Raw genomic sequence first — 23,819 nt, forward strand, 5'->3', positions numbered from 1 at the left:
ATTGCACTTCAGTGTAGATCACTGTGATGTATGTGTGCTGATTGCACAGATGTATTTGTCTTTGTTTACATGTGCTAGGAAGCCCTGACTGGTAACAACATTCAAAATAAATATATATAAACTAACACATGGTGGCTGTCTCAATATGCAGTGTGCATGCTGTTTCCTGTGGAAGATCTGCCATGCCTTCCATGAGAATGGAACTGAAGAGTATTAGGTATTCATGGAGAAATTGGTGTTTGCTGCTACTCATTGAATTCCCACCTTTCCCCTTGACATTTTAAAAAATAAACAGCTGTGTGGCAGAAATCCAACAGGTGCTTATTTTGCCAGCACTGCATCTCTGTTATAGGAAAAAAGATTCCTGCTGAAGTTTTGTCTTGTCAGACAACTGCTAAAGGCATGAGGCCTTTCAGGAAAACAGCATAGCGACACTAAATCTGCCATATCAAAGGCTTCCAGTATATAGCCCTGGTTTTGTTTTCACTGATATAAAATTTAATTTAATTTTACAGCAAAAGAAATGTAAGGGGTGAAGAGGGCATGCATTATTTAGTTTATCAAGTGATTTAAAATAACCAAAGGCAATTTTTTTACCAAAAAGGAAGCGCATATATATATATATATATATATATATATATATATATATATATATGGGGTGTGTGTGCTGTGCTTGTTTCTTTGTACATTTGAGTTAACATTTATCACAGTTGGTCTCTGTTCTGTGAACTTTGCTAAGTGGCATTAAAAAAAACAAAAACCCTCTGTGCACACTTACTCCTTTCTGTTTTTTTCAGCTGGTACTTAAAGCCAGGAAGTAATTAACTCTAGATTACAGTAATATGACTTCTGTAAACTAGTGTTCTTGTGACAGGAACATCCTAGTAATTGCAGGGCAATTGGTAGTCTTCTCTTGCAGCAGTGACGGGTCCAACCCTGTGAAATGCTCACTACCTGTTCTTCCTTCTGACGTTAATGAAGGCTGAGGGCTTCTAATGATTCACAGAATCGGGCTTCATGGTAATTGTAGAAAATTGCTGCTATTCCATTACTTGCCTCTTGCTACAAAAGGGGCAAGAGAAGATGAGAGAAGGTACATCTTGCCAGAATTTGTGGCAGCGTGGATTTGCATTTTATTAGCAACAGGAAATTCTGACACCATGCCATTGGAAGGAGCATGTTTTATGGGCATGTTACCTTCAGCAGTATGTTATCTTTCAGTTTCTCAGCACCCTTTCGAGTACCCTACTTATGCCACTGAGCACCCCAAGAAATATTGGTATTGCAACTAATCACCTACAGAGCTGAATGCTGATACGTATTAAAATAATTGAATTTACTACCAATATTGGTAACAATGGTGTAATGAGAAAACAAAAGCACATGGTGTTACTGCAGCAGAAGTGGTCAAATCATGTAGCAAAGGAAAACCCATTTCATATGAAATGGGAATTATTGCAGTCCCTTCACCAGATAGTGCCCTAGCCTTATTCAAGTTGTGTTGCACTGGAAAGAATATAAACCTTGGACTATGCCTTGAAGCTCGCTGGGTGACCCTTAGCCATCACCAATGCTCATCCTAGCCTACCTCAGGGTTTTATAATGATAAATGAGGGGGGAACCTTGTTATACAACCGTGAGTAGGGAATGGAAGGATTCGCCTGTTTCTGGTCTCTGTCAGTTTTGCATGTGCTCGTTTGTAAGCATGTTCAATCTCATTTCCATATCGATTTGTGGATATTTATTAACTGCATGAAATATTCACATTGTTTTCTATGTTTTTCCCAAAATGCACATTTTAATTTGGATTTAGGTACACCAGCAGAAAACTGTGCTGCAAAATTAAAAGAAGTCTAAAAAAACTGAAACATAACTGCGTTCTGATTTATGAGCCTAGGAATTGCAAATCAGGTTTGTTTGCTCTAAAATGCAGATATGACAAAATCCTTGAGTAACCTTGAAGACTTGTGTGTGTGTACATTTAATTTCCTTAGGTCAATAACAGTTTCTTCAACATCCATATTTGCATATACAGTATGATCTCATCTTAGAATTCGATTCCAAGAGTTCCGCATATGCGCAAAAACATATATACTCAAACCCTTGGAATTGCCCCTGCGCAAACATCCTGGGCCTTCTGTGATCTCACAGGAGCACCCCACAACTGGCTTTTCCCCGCTCAAAAAGAGCTTTTAAGCTCTCTACCTTGCTTGGGGAGCAAGGCCCTCTCTGCACACCAGCTTTGAAGGCCATGGGAGGATTTCACAGAGCTATTCCAGTTCCTACAAGATCTCATCCCAGACCTGATACGCTGAGAGCCTTGTTTCCCAAGGCACAGAGTTTAAAAGCTCTTTTTTCACCAGAAAAACCCAGCACAAAATAGCTTTTAAGCTTTCTGCCTTCCTGCATTTCAGGATTTCAACTAATGGCCTTTAGACGTGTATGATTGAAATTACGCTAGTTAAATCAGTGTTGGATGTGATTATACTGTACCAGCAATAATTTCTGTACATGCTGGTATTGCACAGCATAAAAAGAAGAGCTGAAGTAAGCATACCAGTACTACTCTGAGATAATGGGAGTTTGAAGATAGAAAAGTATTTAGTATGTATCAGAGTTCTACCAATCCGAATGGAGTGGGGGGAAGCATGGCTGTATCTGAGGTATTTTTAACATTGCGTTTGTTTCAGAACAGGATTCATGGATATTTATTACTCAGAAAATTAGTAATCTCCTATGATGTGGGTTTAGCGTGAGGTGGAAACGATGCATTACTGTAATGCTAAGTGTCAGAGCCACCCGAGGTCCCAGCTCACAAGAGACCAAAGTCCAGTCCAAGATATATACAAAAGGTTTTATTGAAGAACATTGTTGTCGTTACATCCAAGCTCCGTGGCTCCGCATCTGTTACCCTTAGATGTTAGAAGTCCCCTCTGAGTCAGTCCCGCCCCTGCACCAGCTTAAGAGGCTTGTACTGCTCCACCTTTTCCTCTCTTTCCTTTTCCGCAGGGTCTTCCTGCCCCCCTGTGCTCCCTCCCTCCGGGACTCCCCCGAGGCTGAGTCTTCTGCCGCCTGCTCCCCCCTCCTTCGTGCTTTGGGACCAGGCTCCTCCTCAGGGCTCTCCTCATCTCCACGCGCTTCCACATTTGAACTTGGCGCGCGTACGTTGCCTCTGACCTTCCTTTCGACCGTTACGCTACTCTCGGTACTACACTCCTCCCCTTCCGGCAGGACGTTTTGCTCCGAACTCCTTCCCCTCTCTGCTTCCTGTTCTGCTCTTTCTGACACACTGGCAACTCCACCCCCTTCACTCCGTTCCGACGGAGAGGCCGGTCCCGATCTCCAGCCCCCACTGGGGATTCCCCCTTCGTTCCCCTGCTTCTGACTGCCTCCCTCTCTACTGCCCCTTGGCCTGACCAGGGGGGCTCCCTTTTGGGAATCCTCGGATTCACTTGACGGACTCACTGACAACCTCGGGTCGTCGTCGTCCTCTTCCTCGTCGCCCTGGGACCCCTCCCCCTCGCTCTCTGTCCCTGAAACCCTGACACTAAGTTTTGGGGTAGACATCCAATTTGGCCTTCAAGCTTTCTCTGAATGGGAACATTATTTATTTATTTTTAAAATAAAAACGTCTTTGACATTTACAAACCAGAGTAGGTTGGGGTTTTCCCCCTTCATTCAAACCATTTTTTGGAAATACACTGAGAGCAGTTGAAAAGGGTATTTAATCTGCCCTACTTTTTCTTCTCAGCAGATCATAATTACTGATAGAGACATCTTGAAAGAGCTGTGTTTTTGAAATAAACTATCCCCTCAAGCTTCATAATGAGCATTATATAGAAATGACCTTTCCCTTGACAGTGTTCAGCGTACACATTTTTACACTCTAATAGTATATCTCAACAAACTTTATTATCTGAATTGCGTGGATCCATGAGTTGTTCTTGGTTTAAAACTACAGCACTTTGCTACTTTACTTCATTTTCACTTCTTATTCATTACAAAAATTGAGATAAATAAATAATGTTCCCATTCAGAGCAAGCTTGAAGGCCAAATTGGATGTCTATCCCAAAATGTGCCTCTGCACTTAGCATTACAGTAATGCATCATTTCCACCTCATGCTAAACCCACATCATAGGAAATTACTAATTTTCTGAGTAATAAATATCCATGAATCCTGTTCTGATACAAATGCAATGTTAAAATACCTCAGATACAACCATGCATTCACCCCTCCATGAAATGGTTGTTGTTTGTTGTTTAGTCGTTTAGTCGTGTCCGACTCTTCATGATCCCATAGATCAGAGCATGCCAGGCACTCCTGTCTTCCACTGCCTCCCGCAGTTTGGTCAAACTCATGAACACTGTCCAACCATCTTGTCCTCTGTCGTCCCCTTCTCCTTCTGCCCTCAGTCTTTCCCAACGTCAGGGTCTTTTCCAGGGAGTCTTCTCTTCTCATGAGGTAGCCCAAAGTATTGGAGCCTCAGCTTCAGGATTTGTCCTTCCAGTGAGCACTCAGGGCTGATTTCCTTAAGAATGGATAGGTTTGATCTTCTTGCAGTCCATGGGACTCTCAAGAGTCTCCTCCAGCACCATAATTCAAAAGCATCAACTCTTCGACAATCAGCCTTTTTTATGGTCCAGCTCTCATTTCCATACATCACTACTGGGAAAACCATAGCTTTAACTATACGGGCCTTTAGTGGCAAGGTGATGTCTCTGCTTTTTAAGGTGCTGTCTAGGTTTGTCATTGCTTTTCTCCTAAGAAGCAGGAGTCTTTTAATTTTGTGACTGCTGTCACCATCTGCAGTGATCATGGAGCCCAAGAAAGTAAAATCTCTCATTGCCTCCATTTCTTCCCCTTCTATTTGCCAGGAGGTGATGGGACCAGTGGCCATGATCTTCGTTTTTTTGATGTTGAGCTTCAGACCATATTTTGCGCTCTCCTCTTTCACCCTCATTAAAAGGTTCTTTAATTCCTCCTCGCTTTCTGCCATCAAAGTTGTGTCATCTGCATATCTGAGGTTGTTGATATTTCTTCTGGCAATTAGGCACATACAGTACAATACTAAGTGATATTTTTCTTTTACTAATGCCAGATTCCTACAGAAGATGCTTCCACACTGTGGAATAGCCACACTTTGACCACTCACTCTCTCGGAGCTAACTCCACAATCTTTGGATCTTGACATTTGAACTGAAGTGTTTGATTAATCGTCAGCCACAATGTGTTAAATGCACCTGAGCCAATGATGAAGCAGAATATAGTTTTCTAAGGTAACAAGTGGGGGGGGGCTCCCTACTTGCCTCATTGTTGAACTAGCCAGCCCCCCACCCCCAGTAAGGCTCGTTGCCACCTCCACCTCCACCTCCTCAACCTCTCTCTGAGAAGGACTGCGGCTGCAATCTTCACCCCACTGACTTGGGAGTAAGCGCCACTGAATTCAGTAACACTTGCTTCTGAATAGATATGCTTAGAATTGTGTTGTGAGGCATTATTATTAGCATTCTGTCACAATTCCAAAAACTAAAAGTTGCTGCTGCAAACTGCTCATGTCAGGACAAGGCTTAACATATTTATAATCCTATTGAACTGTGTCCTTTAATTTCTAGGAGAGAGGTCAAATAGAAAATCATATTTTCAGGGAGAGTTGGTGCTATGGCCCAGAAGGGCTTTGGTTCAATGATGATGAATTAGAACGGTCCATTTAATGCAGCAGCCTCATATAGGAAAAATGAAATTGTGGTTTGAAGTTGTGCAGTTTTCATATTACATACAAACTATAGTAGAAGTATAGTACCTTCATTATACACCTTTAAGTGGTTGAATTGATTGACATCCTATGCCCTTTTAAAATGTGGTTTTTTTGAGAGGGTTGTTGTTTTTATTTTGATTATATATTTTGTGGTTTTATATTCTGATTTTGTTCTGTGAACCGCCCTGAGACCTCCAGGTATATGGCGGTATATAAATTCAAATAATAATAATAATAATAATGCATACTGCATTTTCATCAGTGAACACACGTACACACACGGAGAAACAGTAGTACTAAAATATAAGATTTCAGAGATTTATAGAGCTATTACCGTATTTTTCGCCCTATAGGACGCACTTTTTCCCCTCCAAAAATGAAGGGGAAATGTGTGTGCGTCCTCTGGGGCGAATGCAGGCTTTCGCTGAAGCCTGGAGAACGAGAGGGGTCGGTGCGCACCGACCCCTCTCGCTCTCCAGGCTTCGCGGACTTCTCCGCAAGCAGCGGGAGCGCTCCCGCTGCTTGCGGAGAGTTGTCTGCATGCGAAGCCTGCGCGCGCTGAGCTCAGCGCGTCCAGGCTTCGCGGACCTCTCTGCAAGCAGCGGGAGCCAGCGCTGGGCTCCCACGGCTTGCAGAGAGCTGCCTGTTTGGGGACTGGGGTCGGGGGAAGCTCGAGCCTCCCCAGCCCCGCGCCTGGGGGGGAAAATAATTTCCCCCCTTTTATTTCCCCCCAAAAAAACTAGGTGCACCTTATGGGACGGTGCGTCCTATAGGGCGAAAAATACGGTACTTCTCTCAAAGTATGTTTGCATTTTCCCAGGTCTGAGGTTAACATAGAAAGACTCAGAGAACCACATTTGGCCCCTGCACTAGGTTTCTCACCCCTGAATTGGCTCCAAAGGTGTCAATCCACTCATGGAAGTGTGGAAGATCATCTTTAAAGTAACCCTACAACTGGCGCGTATATAACCTGGGACAGTTGTGGTTTTTTCATACTACTTCACTGTTGTTGATGTAGTTGTTGTGATACAGTGACAGCTTACCAAAGCGAAGGCATTCAATTTAAAAAGTAAATTGCCTGGCTTCTGTCTTTACCTGCTGTGATGTGGATCAAAGGGAGATGTAACCAGGGTGGCAGATTTATATGTGTGTTCGAGTGCACACACAAATAAGTGCTTATAAGCTTAACCACATACAGGTAAGTACACATATAACTTTTTAAAAATAAAAGTAGCATTCAAGGCTGTTTGTATCCTCACAGAAGTCACGTGACATTTCAAAAACATGTTACTTCTTTCTCATGCCAATGTCCAGTTCCGCTGTGAGCATCTCCTTGATTTCTTTTTAAAAGAACAAATATCCTTGCCTATTTAACAACCCTCCCCCCCCCCAAATCTTCATTGCAAGGCTACCCTCCTTATTCATTATGTTTGTATAATTATCAGCCAGCGTCTCTACAGCAGTAAGTAGAGGTGGCTCCACCAAAATAATCTCTGCAGAAAATGCCTGCCAGTCATGCACGGTCGCTCTCCTGCCCAGCTGGTGCTGACAACATGGACATTCCTTGGGACAAATCCAGTACTTGAAGAAGAGAAGCAAGAACAGCACCAGAACAGGAACTTTGCTCTTGTGGTTCATCCACAAGTCCTCCCTTAAGCCCAGTACAACCACAGATCCACTTCTGCCTAAGCATGGGAGCCACAACAAAGGGGAATTTCTGTCTTTCGAGAGTTTAGCATTCTAGTTCAGTCACCTGCATGCAACAGAACTGCAGCAGTTTGCCCCAAACGAGAAATTATATGTGTGGATACGTGTGCTTTAATTTGCAGGACATGGGTGCTTTGTTGGAGAAACACTGGAGGGATTTCTAATGTCATTATATCAACACCAGAGTGCTGCAAATTACTGCAGAATACAGGATACTGGAATTTTGCACATGACAGCTTCAAGGAGAAAAAGTCGCTGACTCTTTCTAGCGAATGAAATCTTCTGCTTACAGTACAACAGAAGGGGGGGGGGGAGAGAGACTGTACTCAGTAGGTCACTACTTTCTTAAGGAGAGTTTCTCCTTCAGGTCCCCAAAATATCAGAAGCCTGGTCCACAGTAACTCATGGAATCATAAAGTTGGGAGGGAACCTGAGGATCATCTAGTCTAACCCCCTGCAATGCAGGAATACGCAGCTGCCCCTTACGGGGATCAAACCTGCAACCTTGGCGTTATCAGCACCATGCTGTAACCAGCTGAGCTTTTCAGGTTAATGCTGTTAATGATAGGAATTTTGGTGCAACTGTCCCTGTCCTGTGGAACAACACTCCTGTTGAGATACAACAGGTACTTTTCAGAAACAAAAACATACTCGTTTCAATTAGCTTTTCCAGCTTTGGTGCTTGTCTTGTATTGCTTTTAAATCTGGGTTATTTTTGTACAGTTCTAAAACTATTTTTAATTGTTCTATGATATTTTTATGTCAGCACCTACATAACATATTACTAATATTAATGATAAAAATGAAATGGAAAGTTAAATTGTTTTATTAGCAGCTCCAGCTACTGGATGAACTACGGTTCTCCACAACAGTTATTTTTTATCACATTCACTACAGTTAGATTATACAGCCTTGCAGATGAAATTCCTTTCAGTCAAAGACATCTTATGCTTCCCAATCCTGCCACGCTTTGCAGGGACAGGAATGCATACAGTTAATTCTGTCACAATATTTTGATCTTTGGCTGATGTTTTCTTCTGGGACAGTGCTTTGGATCTGACTTTGCCCATCAGATGTGTGTGACCATGATGTCGCCATTAAGTTTTATGTAAGCATCTACTAAAATCCAATTTTAAAATCCCCTGGCTTTTGCCAATGGTAGTTCATAGATTTGGACTGAAATAAAGCAAATATTTAGCTGTCAGACTTTAGTGGAAAAATATGTTTCCTTGTTATTATTATTATTATCATCATCATGCATTTTAAATGGCTTACTTTTATCTAAAATGTATCTGTCAGGGGTTCAGAAGGAGAGACACAGGAGGGGGAGCAAATGGAGAGTGAGGAGGAGGAGTACGAGGGGGGCGCAGGCAGTGACAGTAGCCAGAGTTATTCCACAAGCCTCTCTAGCGAATCGGAGGACTCACAGAAGGGAGCGCCGGTGGCCAGAGCAAGGGAGATTCCAAGGGAGAAACCTCAAGAGGGAGGGGCCAGCGGGGAGTCCCTGAACAGCAGCTGGAGATCAGGGCCAGCGTCTCCACCAGAGCGCAGTGGGGAGGGGGAGTCCCAGGAGTCGGGACCAGTGTCCTCACCACCAGAGGGAGGAGAGGAGTCAGGTTTGGCAACACCCACATCAGGAAGCGGGGAAACGGTCAGAAGGAAAGTCACCGGCTGGGCGCGCGCGCCAAGTTCAAATGTACAGGAGCGCGGCACAGCGGGGAGCCCGGGAAGGGAGCCAGGTCCTAAAGCCCGCCGGAGGGAGGGGCAAGACTCAGGAGGCTCTGCGTCAGAGGAGTCCAGGAAGGAGGGAACCCCAGAGGGCAGAAGGACCCAACGCAGGAAAGAGCAGCGCAAGAGGTGGAGCCGGGCTAGAATCTTAAACTGGTGTGGGTGGAGCAGTGAGTCAGAGGGGACTTAGCCGGTCTAGCGTTAAGACGTGGGTCTGCGCGCCCAGAGCTTGGAAATGGAAACTAAACTTCAATAAAGACTTTTGTATATAATATCCACTGGGCGTTGGTCCTCTGTGAGCTGGGACCTAGCGGCAGTCCTGACAGTATCGGTTACTAGGGAAATAAAATTCAAGAGTTACTTGTAAAAAAAAACCAACCACCCCTCTTTATTTGTTTTTAGTGGCTGTGTTCTTAGAATAGCTCATTTTTCTTTGTTTTGCTGGTGACTATAAAGCACATGAAAAATGAAACTAAATCCATCAACAGAGGGACTTTAATTGCAAGCAGTATAATTTGTTTAATACATTTTTTCCCAAAGGAGACTAAGACAACGTCCATTTTAAAAATACTTCTAATACTAGCATAATCCTATGTATGCCCTGAGAACTTATTCCCAAAGTAATAATCACAACAGGACTCTCAGTGGGACATCTTTTCATGAAAGGCATTTACTATGGTGCCAGAAATGTGAGATCTCTTGCACTGAAGAGGATGAGTTGGAAGATGTAGCCTTGTGGATTTTATGTCTTTACTGTGCCAGTAAATAGATGGCATCTTGTTTTGCTTGCCGGTGGATTTATGGCATTTTATTATACTTTATAAGTGACAGGTTCCAAGTCTCAAGTTATGCTTATGAATGACTGATGCCATGTTGTGTTCTCATAATGGCTAATGAGGGTTTGTCACTAGAGAATCATTTAGAAGCCTAACCCAATAGATAAGTAGCTGTGATTGCATTGGGTTCCATTTTTGCAGAGATTATGCAACACTAGACTTCACAGCCCATATTTGTACCATGGCTGGTATGTGTGTGGCATAACTTGGGATGTGGTGGTTGATTGGCCACCTCAGTGCTTCTTGGCTGGTTTTAAAATTACTGTGCCTTTGTTGTATTAATTCTAGTTCAGGCTTCCTCAACCTCGGCTCTCCAGCTGTTGTGAGACTACAATTCCCATCATCCCTGACCACTGGTCCTGCTAGCTAGGGAACATGGGAGTTGTAGGCCAAAAACATCTGGAAGGCCAAGGTTGAGGAAGCCTGGTCTAGTTCATTCTAGATCAGTCTGTGGGATACTGCACAACTATTCAAAACTAGTTTGCAGCCTTACTAGTTTGTACTGGAGAGTACTAGTTTGCAGCCTTAGAAGGTTTTCCCATTTTCACTATAAAATATCACAGATTTTTTTAGTCTGTGAAAGTCTGCATCATCTACCTGATTTAACCATTTTGAGGATGTAATTTTTGAGCATTTACTAGTGTTTGGGTGCTTGGCTGAGGGTCCAAACAAAACCCAGAATTACTGGATTTTGTTTTTCTTTCTCCCAGTGATCAAGAGGCAGCTGTATGATGGTCACTGGATTACCTACAGCAGCTTTTTTCTCAAAACAGCTCCATTTTTTTCCTTGCATGTCATATCTATGCTGTAAGCGCAAATACTGGAAGCTGTAATCAAAGTCTTAACAACTGAAGTAGGAACCCAGCTCAGAAATGCCTGTCAGCAAGATGAATGAAAAATGAATAGCAAAGAAGATTTGAGTAGGCATCTGAAGTGTCTACAAGCATGTACAGTATTAAGGGCACAAACACTTGGCAATTTTCCTGATTCAAATGCTCTGATTATGTCTTATGGCACATAACTGTGCTACATGACTTAGGTGCCCTGCTCTCAGCGGCGGCTAAACACAATGGAATTAATCACCACTTCCTTTAATAACATTTGCATGTTGCTCTCTATGACATAGCATTCATCACATGCACTTAAGTCTTATCTCTGCCAGTCTGGGATGCCTAGCAGCATTTACAGATCTATTTTCATTGCTGTAAAAAATTAAACAGTTTTGTAAGTAGGAATGAGAGTGTGTGGAATATCTGGCATGACAGTGTGCTGAATGGTTAAGGAGGAATAGAGGAAGGTTATTTATCTATCTTATGGTACATGGCCAACCCTTAATAACACTCAGTATCTTTTTGTTTTCACTTAACATAGGTGAACAGGGCTGCCAACATGGTGCCAACTTATAGATGTCCCTTGTGTGTGTTTGAGTGTGATATGTACACACTTGTCATTTATCTACTAGCTTTAAAAAAGGTTAGCTTCATTTTTCTGTTTCTACTTCTTAAGCCTTCTCCTGCTGTTGGCAACAACAACGAAAAGCAGTACCAAAAATAGGTTTCTAAGCCATACTCAGAGCTGATTCATTGAAATCAATGGAATTTAATAGTTAGCTTTGTTCATTTCAATGCAATTACTATGAGTAGGGTTTAGTTGGATACAGCCCAATAAACCTAGTGTGTGTGTGCAGTGGCGTAGCGTGGGGGGTGCAGGGGGGGCCGGCCGCACCGGGCGCAACATCTGGGGGTTAGGGAAATCCACGGGTTAGGGGGCGCAAATCCATGGGTTAGGGGGCGCAAATCCATGGGTTAGGGGGCGCAAATTACTTGCCTTGCCCCGGGTGCTGATAACCCACGCTACGCCACTGTGTGTGTGTGTGTGAGAGAGAGAGAGAGAGAGAGAGAGAGAGAGAGAGAGAGAGAGAGAGACTGCTCAACCTGGAAAACAATATATCTTGATTGTATTTCAAAGAGAGAAAAAACCCATAGGTTTTTCTTCAAGATGCCTACCTATGATAGAACTTATTATCAGTCTGGTGTGGCTATTCTCTGTGTCTAGCATAGCAAAACTGTATGGCTTAAATGTTGCAGTGCTTGGAGACGGAGGATAGTTTAGTTTAAGCAAACCAGTCTTTTATCTTGTCTTATACTTTGATCCTACTCAGTTACCTGTTTTCTTTCCTGTGCTTTCTGTATATTAATCCCCTTAGCCTGCCTTGCAAGTCTCCTTTGTAGTATTATTTTCACTATAATTTCACTATTTTTCATAGTTAAATTGATTAGGCAGGGGAATGGAAGGTCCCCTGTGTCCTGTGAGGTCATTAGTTTCTCATGAAAACAGAGATCACTATTAATTAAGCAGCAACAAATAAAACAATCCAAAGCACAGAAGAGGAAATAGTTTTTAAACTTTCACCATGTTTTGGACAAAGATGTGCAACACCCTTGTATATTCTTGCATTATTCGCTGCATATGTGTAGACACGTATTAGAAGAGTTTTAGCATAGCCAATGAAATAGTGCCCTTTCTTTAAATTGTTTAAGGATTTATCCGCTATACATCTGCATCTTCCTATCGCTGATGCAATGTCTCTGCAGTGTCTGTACAGCATCAAGCTTTGTGACGTGTGAACGATTAGTCAGTGTACCCCCACCCGGAGCATGTGTTTACTAGATCAGTAAGCCCTAGGCTCAGACTGTGTGATCAATATACTGTTTGCTTATACTGGAAGACCTGGGTAAATTATGTGCTATGATAACACTTCATCATCAAGTGGCAGCTGTTCAGACCATTTGCGTTTCGACTTCTTGTCTTGGTCTTTTTTTTATATACCAAGCAGCAGATATTGCTAACTTGCCTTTTCAGAAGAGTGTCTTAGTGCCAAGGATATTTCTTTTGAGCATGAACCAAAGCTTGCATAGTTAGCCAATAAGGCGTGTATTGTGAATTTTAATCCTCAAAAGCTTTTCATTCAGAGTCATAAATAGATTTTTTCCATAGCTATCACAACAGCCACTCCTTTCACCAACTCCTGATGTTTTATTGTTTGAATGCAAGCCCTGTTTAAGGAAGTTTTTAATGTTTAACAGACTGTTGTATTTTAATATTCTGTTGGAAGCTGCCCAGAGTGGCTGGGGAAACCCAGCCAGTTGGGCGGAGTATAAATTATTATTATTATTATTATTATAGTTAGTGTGCGCATATATGGTGTGAAACCTTTCTGTATCAAAATGTAGGGCAGTGGAGCCATGGAGCCAGCTTTTGAGGATTGATGTTAAAGAAAGAGAAACATTGGCAGGTGAGAACATGATATTGCTTGTAGTGGTCATGGTGTAAGTACCGTCTCTTTCCTAACGCCACAATTTTAAAATAGGAATTGAGAAATCTTTGGCTAAAGATTGTATTAGATTATATTTGGTGCAACAAGGTGCATTTGGGACAAAGAAGCAACAGCTGCATTTTCAGGTTGGAATTGAATGCAACACTCTCAGGCTGCAGTCAGTCAGAGGTTAGGGGTGCTTAAGCCCATTGACATCAATACTTGCCAATTGCGGCCTTAGGTTTTCTGTCTGAGTGAGAAGCTATTGTGGAGATTATAACTGGGGCTATTATTTTCTCCTCTGCCATTGAACCATTTCTAGTTCTCCAAAAACCATGTTTCTCTTTGAAAATCCTCACTGATACCGAATAGCAGCTATAAAGATGAATGTATTGCCAAAAATGCTATTTCTGTTTCAGACCCTACAGGTCGTGGACAAGGTGGAATGCTTTGGAAAGTGGCAGAAGGATATTTCTAAGTTTGTTTGGCAGGGCAAAAAGCCCCGAATAAAGTTTAAGATACTAACTGATGCGAAAGAAAGAGGGGGATTTGCCCTGCCAGACTTGAGGTTATATTACGAAGCTGCAGCCTTCTGCTGGTTGAAAGATTGGATTTTACTGGAAAACACTGATGTCCTAGATCTGGAAGGGTTTGACAATGCTTTTGGGTGGCATGCATATTTGTGGTATGACAAGGTTAAAGTGCACAAATTGTTTAAAAACCACATTGTCAGGAGAGCAATTTTAATGGTCTGGACAAAATATAAAGACTTATTGGAGAGTAAGACTCCGAGGTGGCTCTCGCCGGTGGAGGCCAAGGCACGTAAGAGACCTAATATGGAAGCCAATTGGCCTAAATATGGGGAAATCATTGAAAAGATTGGAGACAATTGGAGGTTGCAGAGCTTGGAAAAACTAAAAAACAAGGTGCGAGATTGGTTGCATTATGCACAAATTCAAGAGGTCTTCAAAGTAGATAAGAAGGTTGGATTCCAGGTGGAAAAATCGAAACTAGAGACAGAATTGTTAGAACCAAAAAGTAAATTACTTTCGAGAATGTATAACCTGCTGCTTAAATGGAATACTCAGGATGAGACAGTCAAATCCGCCATGATAAAGTGGGCGCAGGATTTGGGGCATAACATTATGTTTGAAGACTGGGAAAGGTTATGGAACACCGGAATGAAATTTACGGCATGTAGTGCCTTGAAGGAAAACATTATGAAAATGATATACCGGTGGTACATGACCCCAGTCAAGCTTGCTAAGATATATCACCTGTCTGATAATAAATGCTGGAAATGTAAAGAGGCGGAAGGGACATTCTTTCACCTCTGGTGGACCTGCCCGAAAGTGAAGGCCTTCTGGGAAATGATTCATAATGAACTAAAAAAGGTACTGAGATTTACCTTACCTAAGAAACCAGAGGCCTTCCTTCTGGGCATGGTGGACCGGAGAGTGTTTAAGAAGGACAGAACTTTTTTTATGTATGCTACTACAGCAGCAAGGATTCTGATTGCAAAATATTGGAAGACACAAGATTTACCCACACTGGAGGAATGGCACACGCAGTTGATGGACTATATGGAACTGGCCGAAATGACTGGCAGAATCCGAGACTTGGGAGAAGAAACATTCGAGGAGGATTGGAGAAAGTTTAAAGACTATTTGCAAAAACATTATAAGTTGTATGAATGTTAAAAAACGCACCCTCTAGGAAATTCTAGTTTCAGTAATGTTAAATTAAAGAAATGGAAATTAAGGTACAAGGAGTCAGAGATAGAATAATGAAACAACTTTATTGTGTTAAAATGAAAATGTACATGATTTGGGTTATATTACATTTGAAATTGGGTAACATGATAAAAAAGAAGATATAATAAGTATTGAAACAAGTTAACAAATTGCAGACGTTATGCATCACAGAGAATGCAGGGTTGGGAGGACGTGGGGAAGTCCAACAGATTTGGAAAAAGGAGTAAGAAAAATTTGTAACCTTTCTTCTTTATTTTTGCAATACGTTCTTTATTCTTTTTTCTGTATTATATAAAACTAATAAAAAAATATTATAAAAAAAAAGAAAATCCTCACTGATAAAGGTGGCTGGAATTCATTTTTAGTCTTCCGTTTCAATTGAAACGAGCAAAGCCACTGCCACGTTGACAATACAGCATTAATGTTTTAATGCAGAGAGGTGAGGAGGGCAATTTATGCCTTTAGCACCCCGTGTGGGGTCAGGGTTTGCAGCTATTGCTAACGGACCGCTGCTCAATAGCATGCATGTTAAGGGCTCATCTGCCTTTGTCAGAGTATATAGCCTTAAAATTTGTCAGTGTTTATAGGATTACGTTTGGAACTGTTTGTCCTGGGCTTTCACAAATACGGGTTGTTTTTGTTTGCCTTGCAGTTAGCCAGAGTAACCATTAACATGACTAAGCTGTGTTGCCAGTAAGAATATAAGAAAAAAGAAAATGAACAGCCTGAAATTATCCAGTTACCTAGTTGTTGTTTTTAAGATAAAATGTTCTTTCCCATCATAAGATAAAAGTTTTCCGTGGAGCCTTTTTTTCATCAACATTTCATCATAGTGTTATTCTGTAGAGTACAGAAAATAAAATGGGTGGGTGAGAGAACAAGCCTCACAAACAAAATAAAAGAGGGGAGAAAAAAAGTATGTTAATAACGAAGCAGCTGGACTAGAACCTGGGAGGCCCAGGGTTCAAATGCACACTTAGTCATGAAGCTCCCTGAGTGACCTTCAGCCAGTCACCTACTCTCAACACAGCGGTTTGTGAGGCTAAAGTGGGGCGGGGGGAGGACCCTGTACTCTACCTTGGAGAAAAAATGCAATATACGTGTAATCATAAATAAATGTAGAATAAATCACAAAAAAGAATAAAAGGAATAACAGAGATCAACCTAATGCAGAATGGTGGCAAACACCATAAGCAGTTCCTCTGCATTACAAATAGAATACAAATACACAAAACCAAGATGGTTGTTTCATTGGTCAAAACACACATTATAGTAGTTCAAAATAACTGTAGACAAGCAGTAGGCAGAAGTTGGATTGGGATCTACTTTAAATAGATCTATGCATTTTGTTGTTGCTTTTTATTATTATACATTGTTTTTTCTTGCTATTGGCCTGATTATTTTTTTCTGTCGCTGCTTCTATAGAATAGCACTACAAAATTTATTTAATTGATTAGGGTTGTAGCCTGCCACGCTTCAAGGACTTGGGAGCAGATTAACAGTGCATTGAGATAATGGTGGTGAGCAAGATTTTGTTTCAAATGGTATAAAATCTAAAGGGCAGATAGGAACAGAATATAAAGATGCAAGATTCTTAGGAAATAAGTGATACATTTATATGACTCCTTGGGCTCTAAAGTTCTGCATTAAGAAGCATCCTTTTAAGTAAGAAACATCTGACAATTCTAGTATCTGTGAGGGTGGAGAAGCTTTCACAGCAAAAATGATTTGTGCTTAGTGCCTTGAGGGTGGGCAGAATGTTCTAGACATTGTGCTAAACCACTCCTGGTTTACAAAGAGTGCTTCTCTCTCTCTCTCTCTCTCTCTCTCTCTCTCCCTCTCCCTCTCCCTCTCCCTCTCCCTCTCCCTCTCTCTCTCTCCCCCCTACCGACATCTGCGCAGTTAAGATTAGGCTGTCAGAGTACATCTAAATCAGCTTTGATTTTAATTCTGTGTGTCTTTCTTAATACAGATTTCTATTTCCGTCATTGTATAGCACTGAAGAACTAGTTCCTTTTAAAATATGGCTCAGATTAAAAGCCCACAAAGTAGGGTGTGTGGTTGTGTGTTTGTGTGCAGGGCTTTGTGGTGCTGCTTCAATACAATCTATGGACCTATCACAAATGGTATGTTTGCATTGGCTGGCTTTAAGAGTTTGCAAGGCAGAAAGTATTTGATTCTTTCAGTTGCACTGAAGCTTTCCAAGTCCAAGACCGCATCGCTTTTATCATGAGTTATTTTTAGGGCACCTCAATTTGGGGCTCTTGTTGAGTGTAAACAGTGCAGCTGCTTCCCTGTGTCATATGACGCCATTGCATGAAGCTTTGTTTAAAAGTATGAAATGAACAGCCTGAATTCTTGCTCTGCTTCTAGCAGTCCCCCCCCCCCCCGGTAGTAGTTTCAGTCCTTAAATTATCTTTGTTTATGGCTATCTTTAAGCTCCCCAGGACTCTTCAAGTAACACTCAAGAGATGTACGTTCTGTATATGCATATATTCTATACACACATATGCCCAGGATACAGAACCATAGGACTTCTTGTCCCCAAAGGGTGGAAACACTTAATGTTCCATTTTGGTGACAGGTGGTCTTAGAAAGAGAGAAAGAAAGAGAAAGTTGCAGTTATTATTTTAAGCAAGCGATTTATGCCGTGCTTAAAACATGTCTCTCTTTTGCAGGCCTGTAGTGTTGATGTGGATGTTTTGGGCTGCCCAGAGATTAATTGGATGCCCGTGACAGCTATGTAAACTACAGTTCTGCAAAGCCTCGGAAACCCTGCGAAATGGAGGAACTATATAAGGACACGCAAAACCTGCCTATGGATGTTACCACCTCGCCCTCAGCTATGGCAAACAACAAGCTAGAAAATGGAGTTGCCCAGCTGATAACAGCAGAAGCCTGGAATATCAATTCAGCAGACTTGATGAAGAAAGCACTTTCGCCGTTGGTGACTGTCCCCGCTCCATCAATATTGACACCGCCAGCAGAATCCCAAAGCGGGGTCGCTCTCAAGGTAGCTGCCACAGTGCTTCAGCCCATTTGCTTAGGAGACAGCCCTGTGGTTCTCCCAATACACCTCCAAGTAGCAGGAAGCACAGCCCCTCAGATTGCTCCGAACGGCAACACTCCCTACGTCATGACCACTCAAGGCCCAGTGCCACTGCCTGTCCTCTTAGAGCAACATGTGTTCCAGCATTTAAACTCCCCACTGGTGTTACCGCAGAGTTCTCCCTGTGCAGCCAACTCCATTCACAGCAACCTCTTTCAGGGCTCTTCTGCTCCCTTGGGACAGCCGCAACTGTTGGATCAGAAACCATCAAATACAGCTCAGGAGTCTGTCTTGCCTCCTGTGTTTCAGACACCAGGATTTGCTGCTGTTTTGCAGGATCTCTTTCCCACACAAGGCGCCTTAGGTCCTTCGCCCTATCAGCCACCCCCAGACTGCTCTTCTGTCCCCCCGCCACAGCCCTTCAGCTCCCCGTTATCTCCACTGGTTCCGCCAGCCACACTCTTGGTACCATACCCCGTAATTGTTCCTCTGCCAGTCCCAGTTCCTATTCCTATCCCCATTCCCATCCCCGTGCCCCACGGTGCTGAGTCTAAGGCCAACATGGACTGCCCGAAACCAGCTGCTTCGTTCGTCTTGCATTCCTGCAAAGGCACCCAGACTCCCTTAGAGAAAGAAGAACCCAAACCATTCGATTTCATCCACCACAGAGAGCTTTCCCAGCTGAACCGGCACACTGTCATCAAGATGAGTAATGAGAATGAGGTCCTCGATCTGTCCATGAAAACAGCCCCTTTGCTTAAGGAAGGCGAGGACAATTCCCAGCTCTCACTGGAGGGTGGCGCTTTGGACCTCTCGATTACTTCCTGTCGGAAGGCTAGCAGCACCGAAGCAAGCAATAACGGCACCCGATCTGGATCCGCAATGGATGGCGCTTCTCATTCTGCAGCGGATAAGCTTTCCGGTGCGGTTTTGCCCTTTGCTCCTTCCAAACTGCACGAGGCTCCGGCAAAGGTGGAAAGCAGAGTGATCAGTAGTGGCTCATCTGAACTCCTGAGACAGCAGCCCAAATGGCTGGTGGACCAGACCAGTATAGCACCCTGCGAGCCACCCACTGGCAATAACATTGAGATTGTGAGCACGTCACAGACGGCCAAAGTGATCGTCTCTGTCAAAGATGCGGTGCCTACCATTTTCTGCGGCAAGATAAAGGGCCTCTCGGGGGTTTCGACGAAAAACTTTTCCTTCAAAAGGGACATGCCCCAGGACTCGGTGTTGCAGTGTTACGATGTGAAGAATCAGCCGGAAGCCCGGGATAATGCAGAGGCTCTTAGGAAACCTATAAAAAACAGGAGTGTCAAGTTAAAGAAAATGAGCTCACAGGAAATACACATTCTCCCAATCAAAAAGCAGCGGCTTGCGGCCTTTTTTCCAAGAAAGTAATTTATGAGGTTTTAGAATGTTTTAAGGTATAATTATTATAAATAAAGCGATGCACTTCATTCTAAATTGCATTAAAATGTTAAGCTATCTTTTAAGTTATTTCGAGGCAGAGGACTGTGGAGTGGGGAGGGGAGGGGGAGGGGATGGAGCAGCTTGGGTGGGGGGAAGACAGCTGGGGAGAACTGGCTACGTCTTCCCTGTACAATGGGTCCCCCTCCCACCTTGTTGCGCTCTAAACTTTTCATGAAAACTAAATAAAAAGCAGCATATTTTTCAAGTGGATTGCACCTTTGCAGCTTTAATGGGATACAATGGGTGAATGAGCCAGAGGGGTAAGAGCTATTTTCACTGCCATGAAGTGCTTTGATGATGTAATTCTGAACAATGGTGGGTAGAATGGAACTTTCGGAATAAATATTTGTATGTGCTAGTTTGGTTGCGGTATTTTGTACTTTTTTATATATGATTTGCACTCTGGGTCCAAAAAGGTTTGGTAGAAGTCTAGAAACTTGTATAGCTATTAACTTGTCATGTTCTTGAGCTGTTGAACTAATCCAAGCTCATTACCCAGTTTTACCCTTGGCACTCTTCATCACATTTTTAGCAATGATGCGTTTTGAACTATGTGGACTGAAACAAGATGAATGTTAATATTATAGCAAAACTACATTTGCATAGTCCAACAAGTATATCCATCCGTTCTATATAAAAAAAAGCTAACTTCTATTTGAAAGTGGGTGAGGGCAAGTTGCATCTCCCACCCTCTGAGTAGTAATATAGACCAAGGTTGAACAGGCATCAGGTTGTTAGGGATACTTGGGGGTTTTTTCCTCCCAGTTCGCTGGAATCCACTGACTAGAATTAGATGCAAAATAATGGCCTTGGGATCTTCTATACACTTAGAAGTACGGAAGCTAACAATTTCCACTTTTCTCTGTTTCCTACCTCTCCAAACTTTAAGTTGGCTTTGCCACATTTCTACATCCGTTTGGTTGTTAAAAGTTCTCTTGAAGTTTGCCATCATTTTAGTGTGCATTTCTCCTAATGTACACATTTATGTGCAAGTCTGCCCAATGACAGACAATTTGTATTTCATTAACCATACAGGGATGAGGGTGGCGCTATGGTCTAAACCACAGAGCCTAGGGCTTGCTGATCAGAAGGTCAGCGGTTCAAATCCCCACGATGGGGTGAGTTCCTGTTGCTTGGTCCCAGCCTCCTGCCCACCTAGCAGTTCGAAAGCACATCAAAGTGCAAGTAGATAAATAGGTACCGCTCCGGCAGGAAGGTAAACGGCGTTTCCGTGCGCTGCTCTGGTTCGCCAGAAGCAGCTTAGTCATTTTGGCCACATGACCCGGAAGCTGTACGCTGGCTCCCTCGACCAATAAAGCGAGATGAGCATCGCAACCCCAGAGTCGGCCACGACTAGACCTAACGGTCAGGGGTCCCTTTACCTTTAACTATACAAAAGCTAGCTGTACAAATATGGAAAAACATAAAATAAAAAGTCTCCTAGGTCTATGCGGGGACTAGACAGGGGGAGTGGAACAACATTGGTTATATCGGACCTTCCAAGCAGCTTCAGTGCCTTTATTCTTAAAGCTTGTGTTTTCTCTGAATAGGGATTTCGGGGATTGTGGTGCTTTGTGGTTTTTCCAGGATGACATGTTTCAGAAGGTGATATTGGTCGGGGCTTGTGATCGATGATTTGGTCACTGACTTAGTGTCTTGCAGGGTTCCATTTTATCCCCTAGTGCTTTTTTAAAATGTGTACTCCACATCACTGAGTAGAGACGCCTGGTGTTATGGAGTGGGTGGCTGTTAGGATGTGGATGATGCCAGGCTCTGTCTTCTCTTTTGTTATCTCATTCTGTGGAGGTTGTGGAAGCTCTGAATCTGTTTGCAGTCAGTGATGGACAGGATGACCACACCAGGGAAAGAATTGTCAGCCTACTCCAAATTAGGTTGCCCTTAAAATTTCACGTTTGCAGACTGGTAGAGCTCTTAGGTTTCTTCTAGATGCTCACATGGTGATCATAGCTCAAGAGTGCTTTTGTTGTTTCAGCTGCTGTGTCCTTTTCTGGTGCAGTCAGACCACAATCAGACATGTTATTAGTTAAATCTTGATTGGACTGCTGTAATGCACACTTTTTAGGGCAGCTCTTGAAGACCACTTGGGAACTTTGGTTAGTGCTGAATCCTGCAGCAAGAATCATGACTGGGGCCTAGTCTTGGAATCATGTTACCAGATATATTGGTCATTCCACTATTTTTAGACGCAATTTGCAATGCTAGTTATTACTTCGAAAGCCCTAAACAGCTTGGGAGGACTGCCCACCTGCTCTGTGAATTTACTGTTTTTTAACAGAAATATTGCTTGTGCCACTACATCCTGAGGCAGAGTTGGTGGCAACGCGGAAGACGACTTTCTCTGTGACAACACCGCCTATGTGGAATTTACTGCACCGGCAGGTTGGATGAGGTAGAAAGGTCAGTGTTCTACTGCCATCTAAAGGTTTAACTGTTTCAGCAGAACTGGGTCTTCTGCTGATGAGTTTGGGATTGCCATTTTGGCTCTTTGCTGTTGTGGCATTGTGTGTTGTTTTGCTCTTTTACTTGATAATAGGATTGGGGTTGTTTTTGTCAATTTGATTTGTCTCATTACCACAGTTAATGCTGCTACCTTTGTTTTTAACTACTGTCATTTTTAAGAGTGTCATCGGAGACTATAAATGCAGTCAGGATTGTATGAGCAACCAAAACAAGTTGCAATATTTGGAGGTGGGTGAAGAGCCTTGCAATCATGTCGGCACTTCCTCTGTGGCACTGGGAAGGGATCCAGGGCTGCATCTCATGTGTTGTAACTGCTGGACTTGACTCTCATTTGCTTTGCTTCTATCCTCCTTTGGTGCACCTTCAATAATTTAAAGTTTCTTCACCATTCTGCTTTCTCTCTGGGGACAGAGCGAGAGAGGTGGGCATGAACAGTGTCTCTTACAGGGATCCTAGAGAAAACATCCATGGATCTTGCTGGAGGGCATGTAAGTGCTTCCACAAGGTGTGCTGGTGAGTCAAGCCCCGAAACCAGTTCTCCAGGAAAGCCCAAAAACATTTAAATGCTTGTGTATGGAAATCTGAGGGGACACAGGTGGCACTGCAGTCTAAACCACTGAGCCTCTTGGGCTTGCCAATCAGATTGGCGGTTCGAATCCCTGAGACGGGGTGAGCTCGGTGAGCTCCCGTTGCTCGGTCCCTGCTCCTGCCAACCTAGCAGTTCAAAAGCACGTCAGAAGAGCAAGTAAATAAATAGGTACTGCTCCAGTGGGAAGGTAAACGGCGTTTCTGTGCGCTGCTCTGGTTTCACCAGAAACAGTTTAGTCATGCTGGCCACATGACCGGGGAAAACTGTCTGTGGATAAAACGTTGGCTCCCTCGGTCTGTAAAGTGAGATGAGTGCTGCAACCCCAGAGTCGTCTGCGACTGGACTTAACTGTCAGGAGTCCTTTACCTTTACATGGAAATCTGAACTTGGCATCTCCTTCCTTCTCCCCAGCAGTAAAAACAAAGTGTAGATGTGTGTGAATGGACTTTTTGGAATGCTAGATCACAGGTCAACCAACCATTTTGAACCCATGAGCAGTAGTTCCAAGTATGAAACTGGGCATGTGTATTCAGGTGAGATTTTCTGAAAGGAGGAGACAAGTCAGTCACTGCGACATTTTAAAGAGGGGCAGAATACTTAATGTTTAGATCTCACTACAGCCATCCCATGTCTGGGCAGAGGAATCCCTTTGTTGAGGCCTGTTAAAAAACTCTGTGTAATAAATGCCTTGCTATACTTCTAAGGCTGGAGATGGGTAATTAAGCATTTTGAATACGAACCATGTTGCTAGATGCTGGCTGGAATGAACTTGAACAGTATTTGTATAGGTCTACTTTCTATGGTGACAAATCACAGCAGATATTCCTTTAATTCAGTGCCTGACGGTCAAAGATTTTTACTGAATTTTTTTTTTTAAGTGCCTTTCTTTCTTGAAATAAGAGACTGAAACTCCCACTTTCCCTTCTGTGCTTATAGCCACTCATCTTCTCTTGTGTTGAGTTCAAGTACTGGACCAATGCTCCCTCTGTATTTCTTTGCTCAAGGTCTACTTGGTGTAAAGCATTGACCAACAGAATACCTTACCTCATATTTTAGCTTTTTCTGATAAAAAACCACACACACAGTTATGCAAAAACGTATGTTTTTCTTAAAGCATGGTTTAAGGCA

The 23,819-nt window shown here is 42.9% G+C and overlaps 1 protein-coding gene across 6 annotated transcripts in view; it reads left to right on the top strand.

Moving 5' to 3' along the window:
* RAI2 (retinoic acid induced 2) overlaps positions 1 to 19,979 on the top strand; it is a 100,427-nt gene extending 80,448 nt beyond the window's left edge. For all 6 annotated transcript variants that reach the window (XM_083734427.1, XM_083734428.1, XM_083734429.1 and 3 more), the window contains one exon: positions 17,778 to 19,979. In XM_083734427.1, the coding sequence (XP_083590553.1) occupies positions 17,882 to 19,549 (1,668 nt within the window). In that variant the 5' untranslated portion in view covers positions 17,778 to 17,881 and the 3' untranslated portion in view covers positions 19,550 to 19,979. The remainder of the gene's footprint in view (positions 1 to 17,777) is intronic.
* Positions 19,980 to 23,819: the final 3,840 nt, after the last annotated feature.

This window comes from Podarcis gaigeae (assembly GCF_964106915.1).
Source record: "Podarcis gaigeae genome assembly, chromosome: 4".
Classification (NCBI taxonomy): domain Eukaryota; kingdom Metazoa; phylum Chordata; class Lepidosauria; order Squamata; family Lacertidae; genus Podarcis; species Podarcis gaigeae.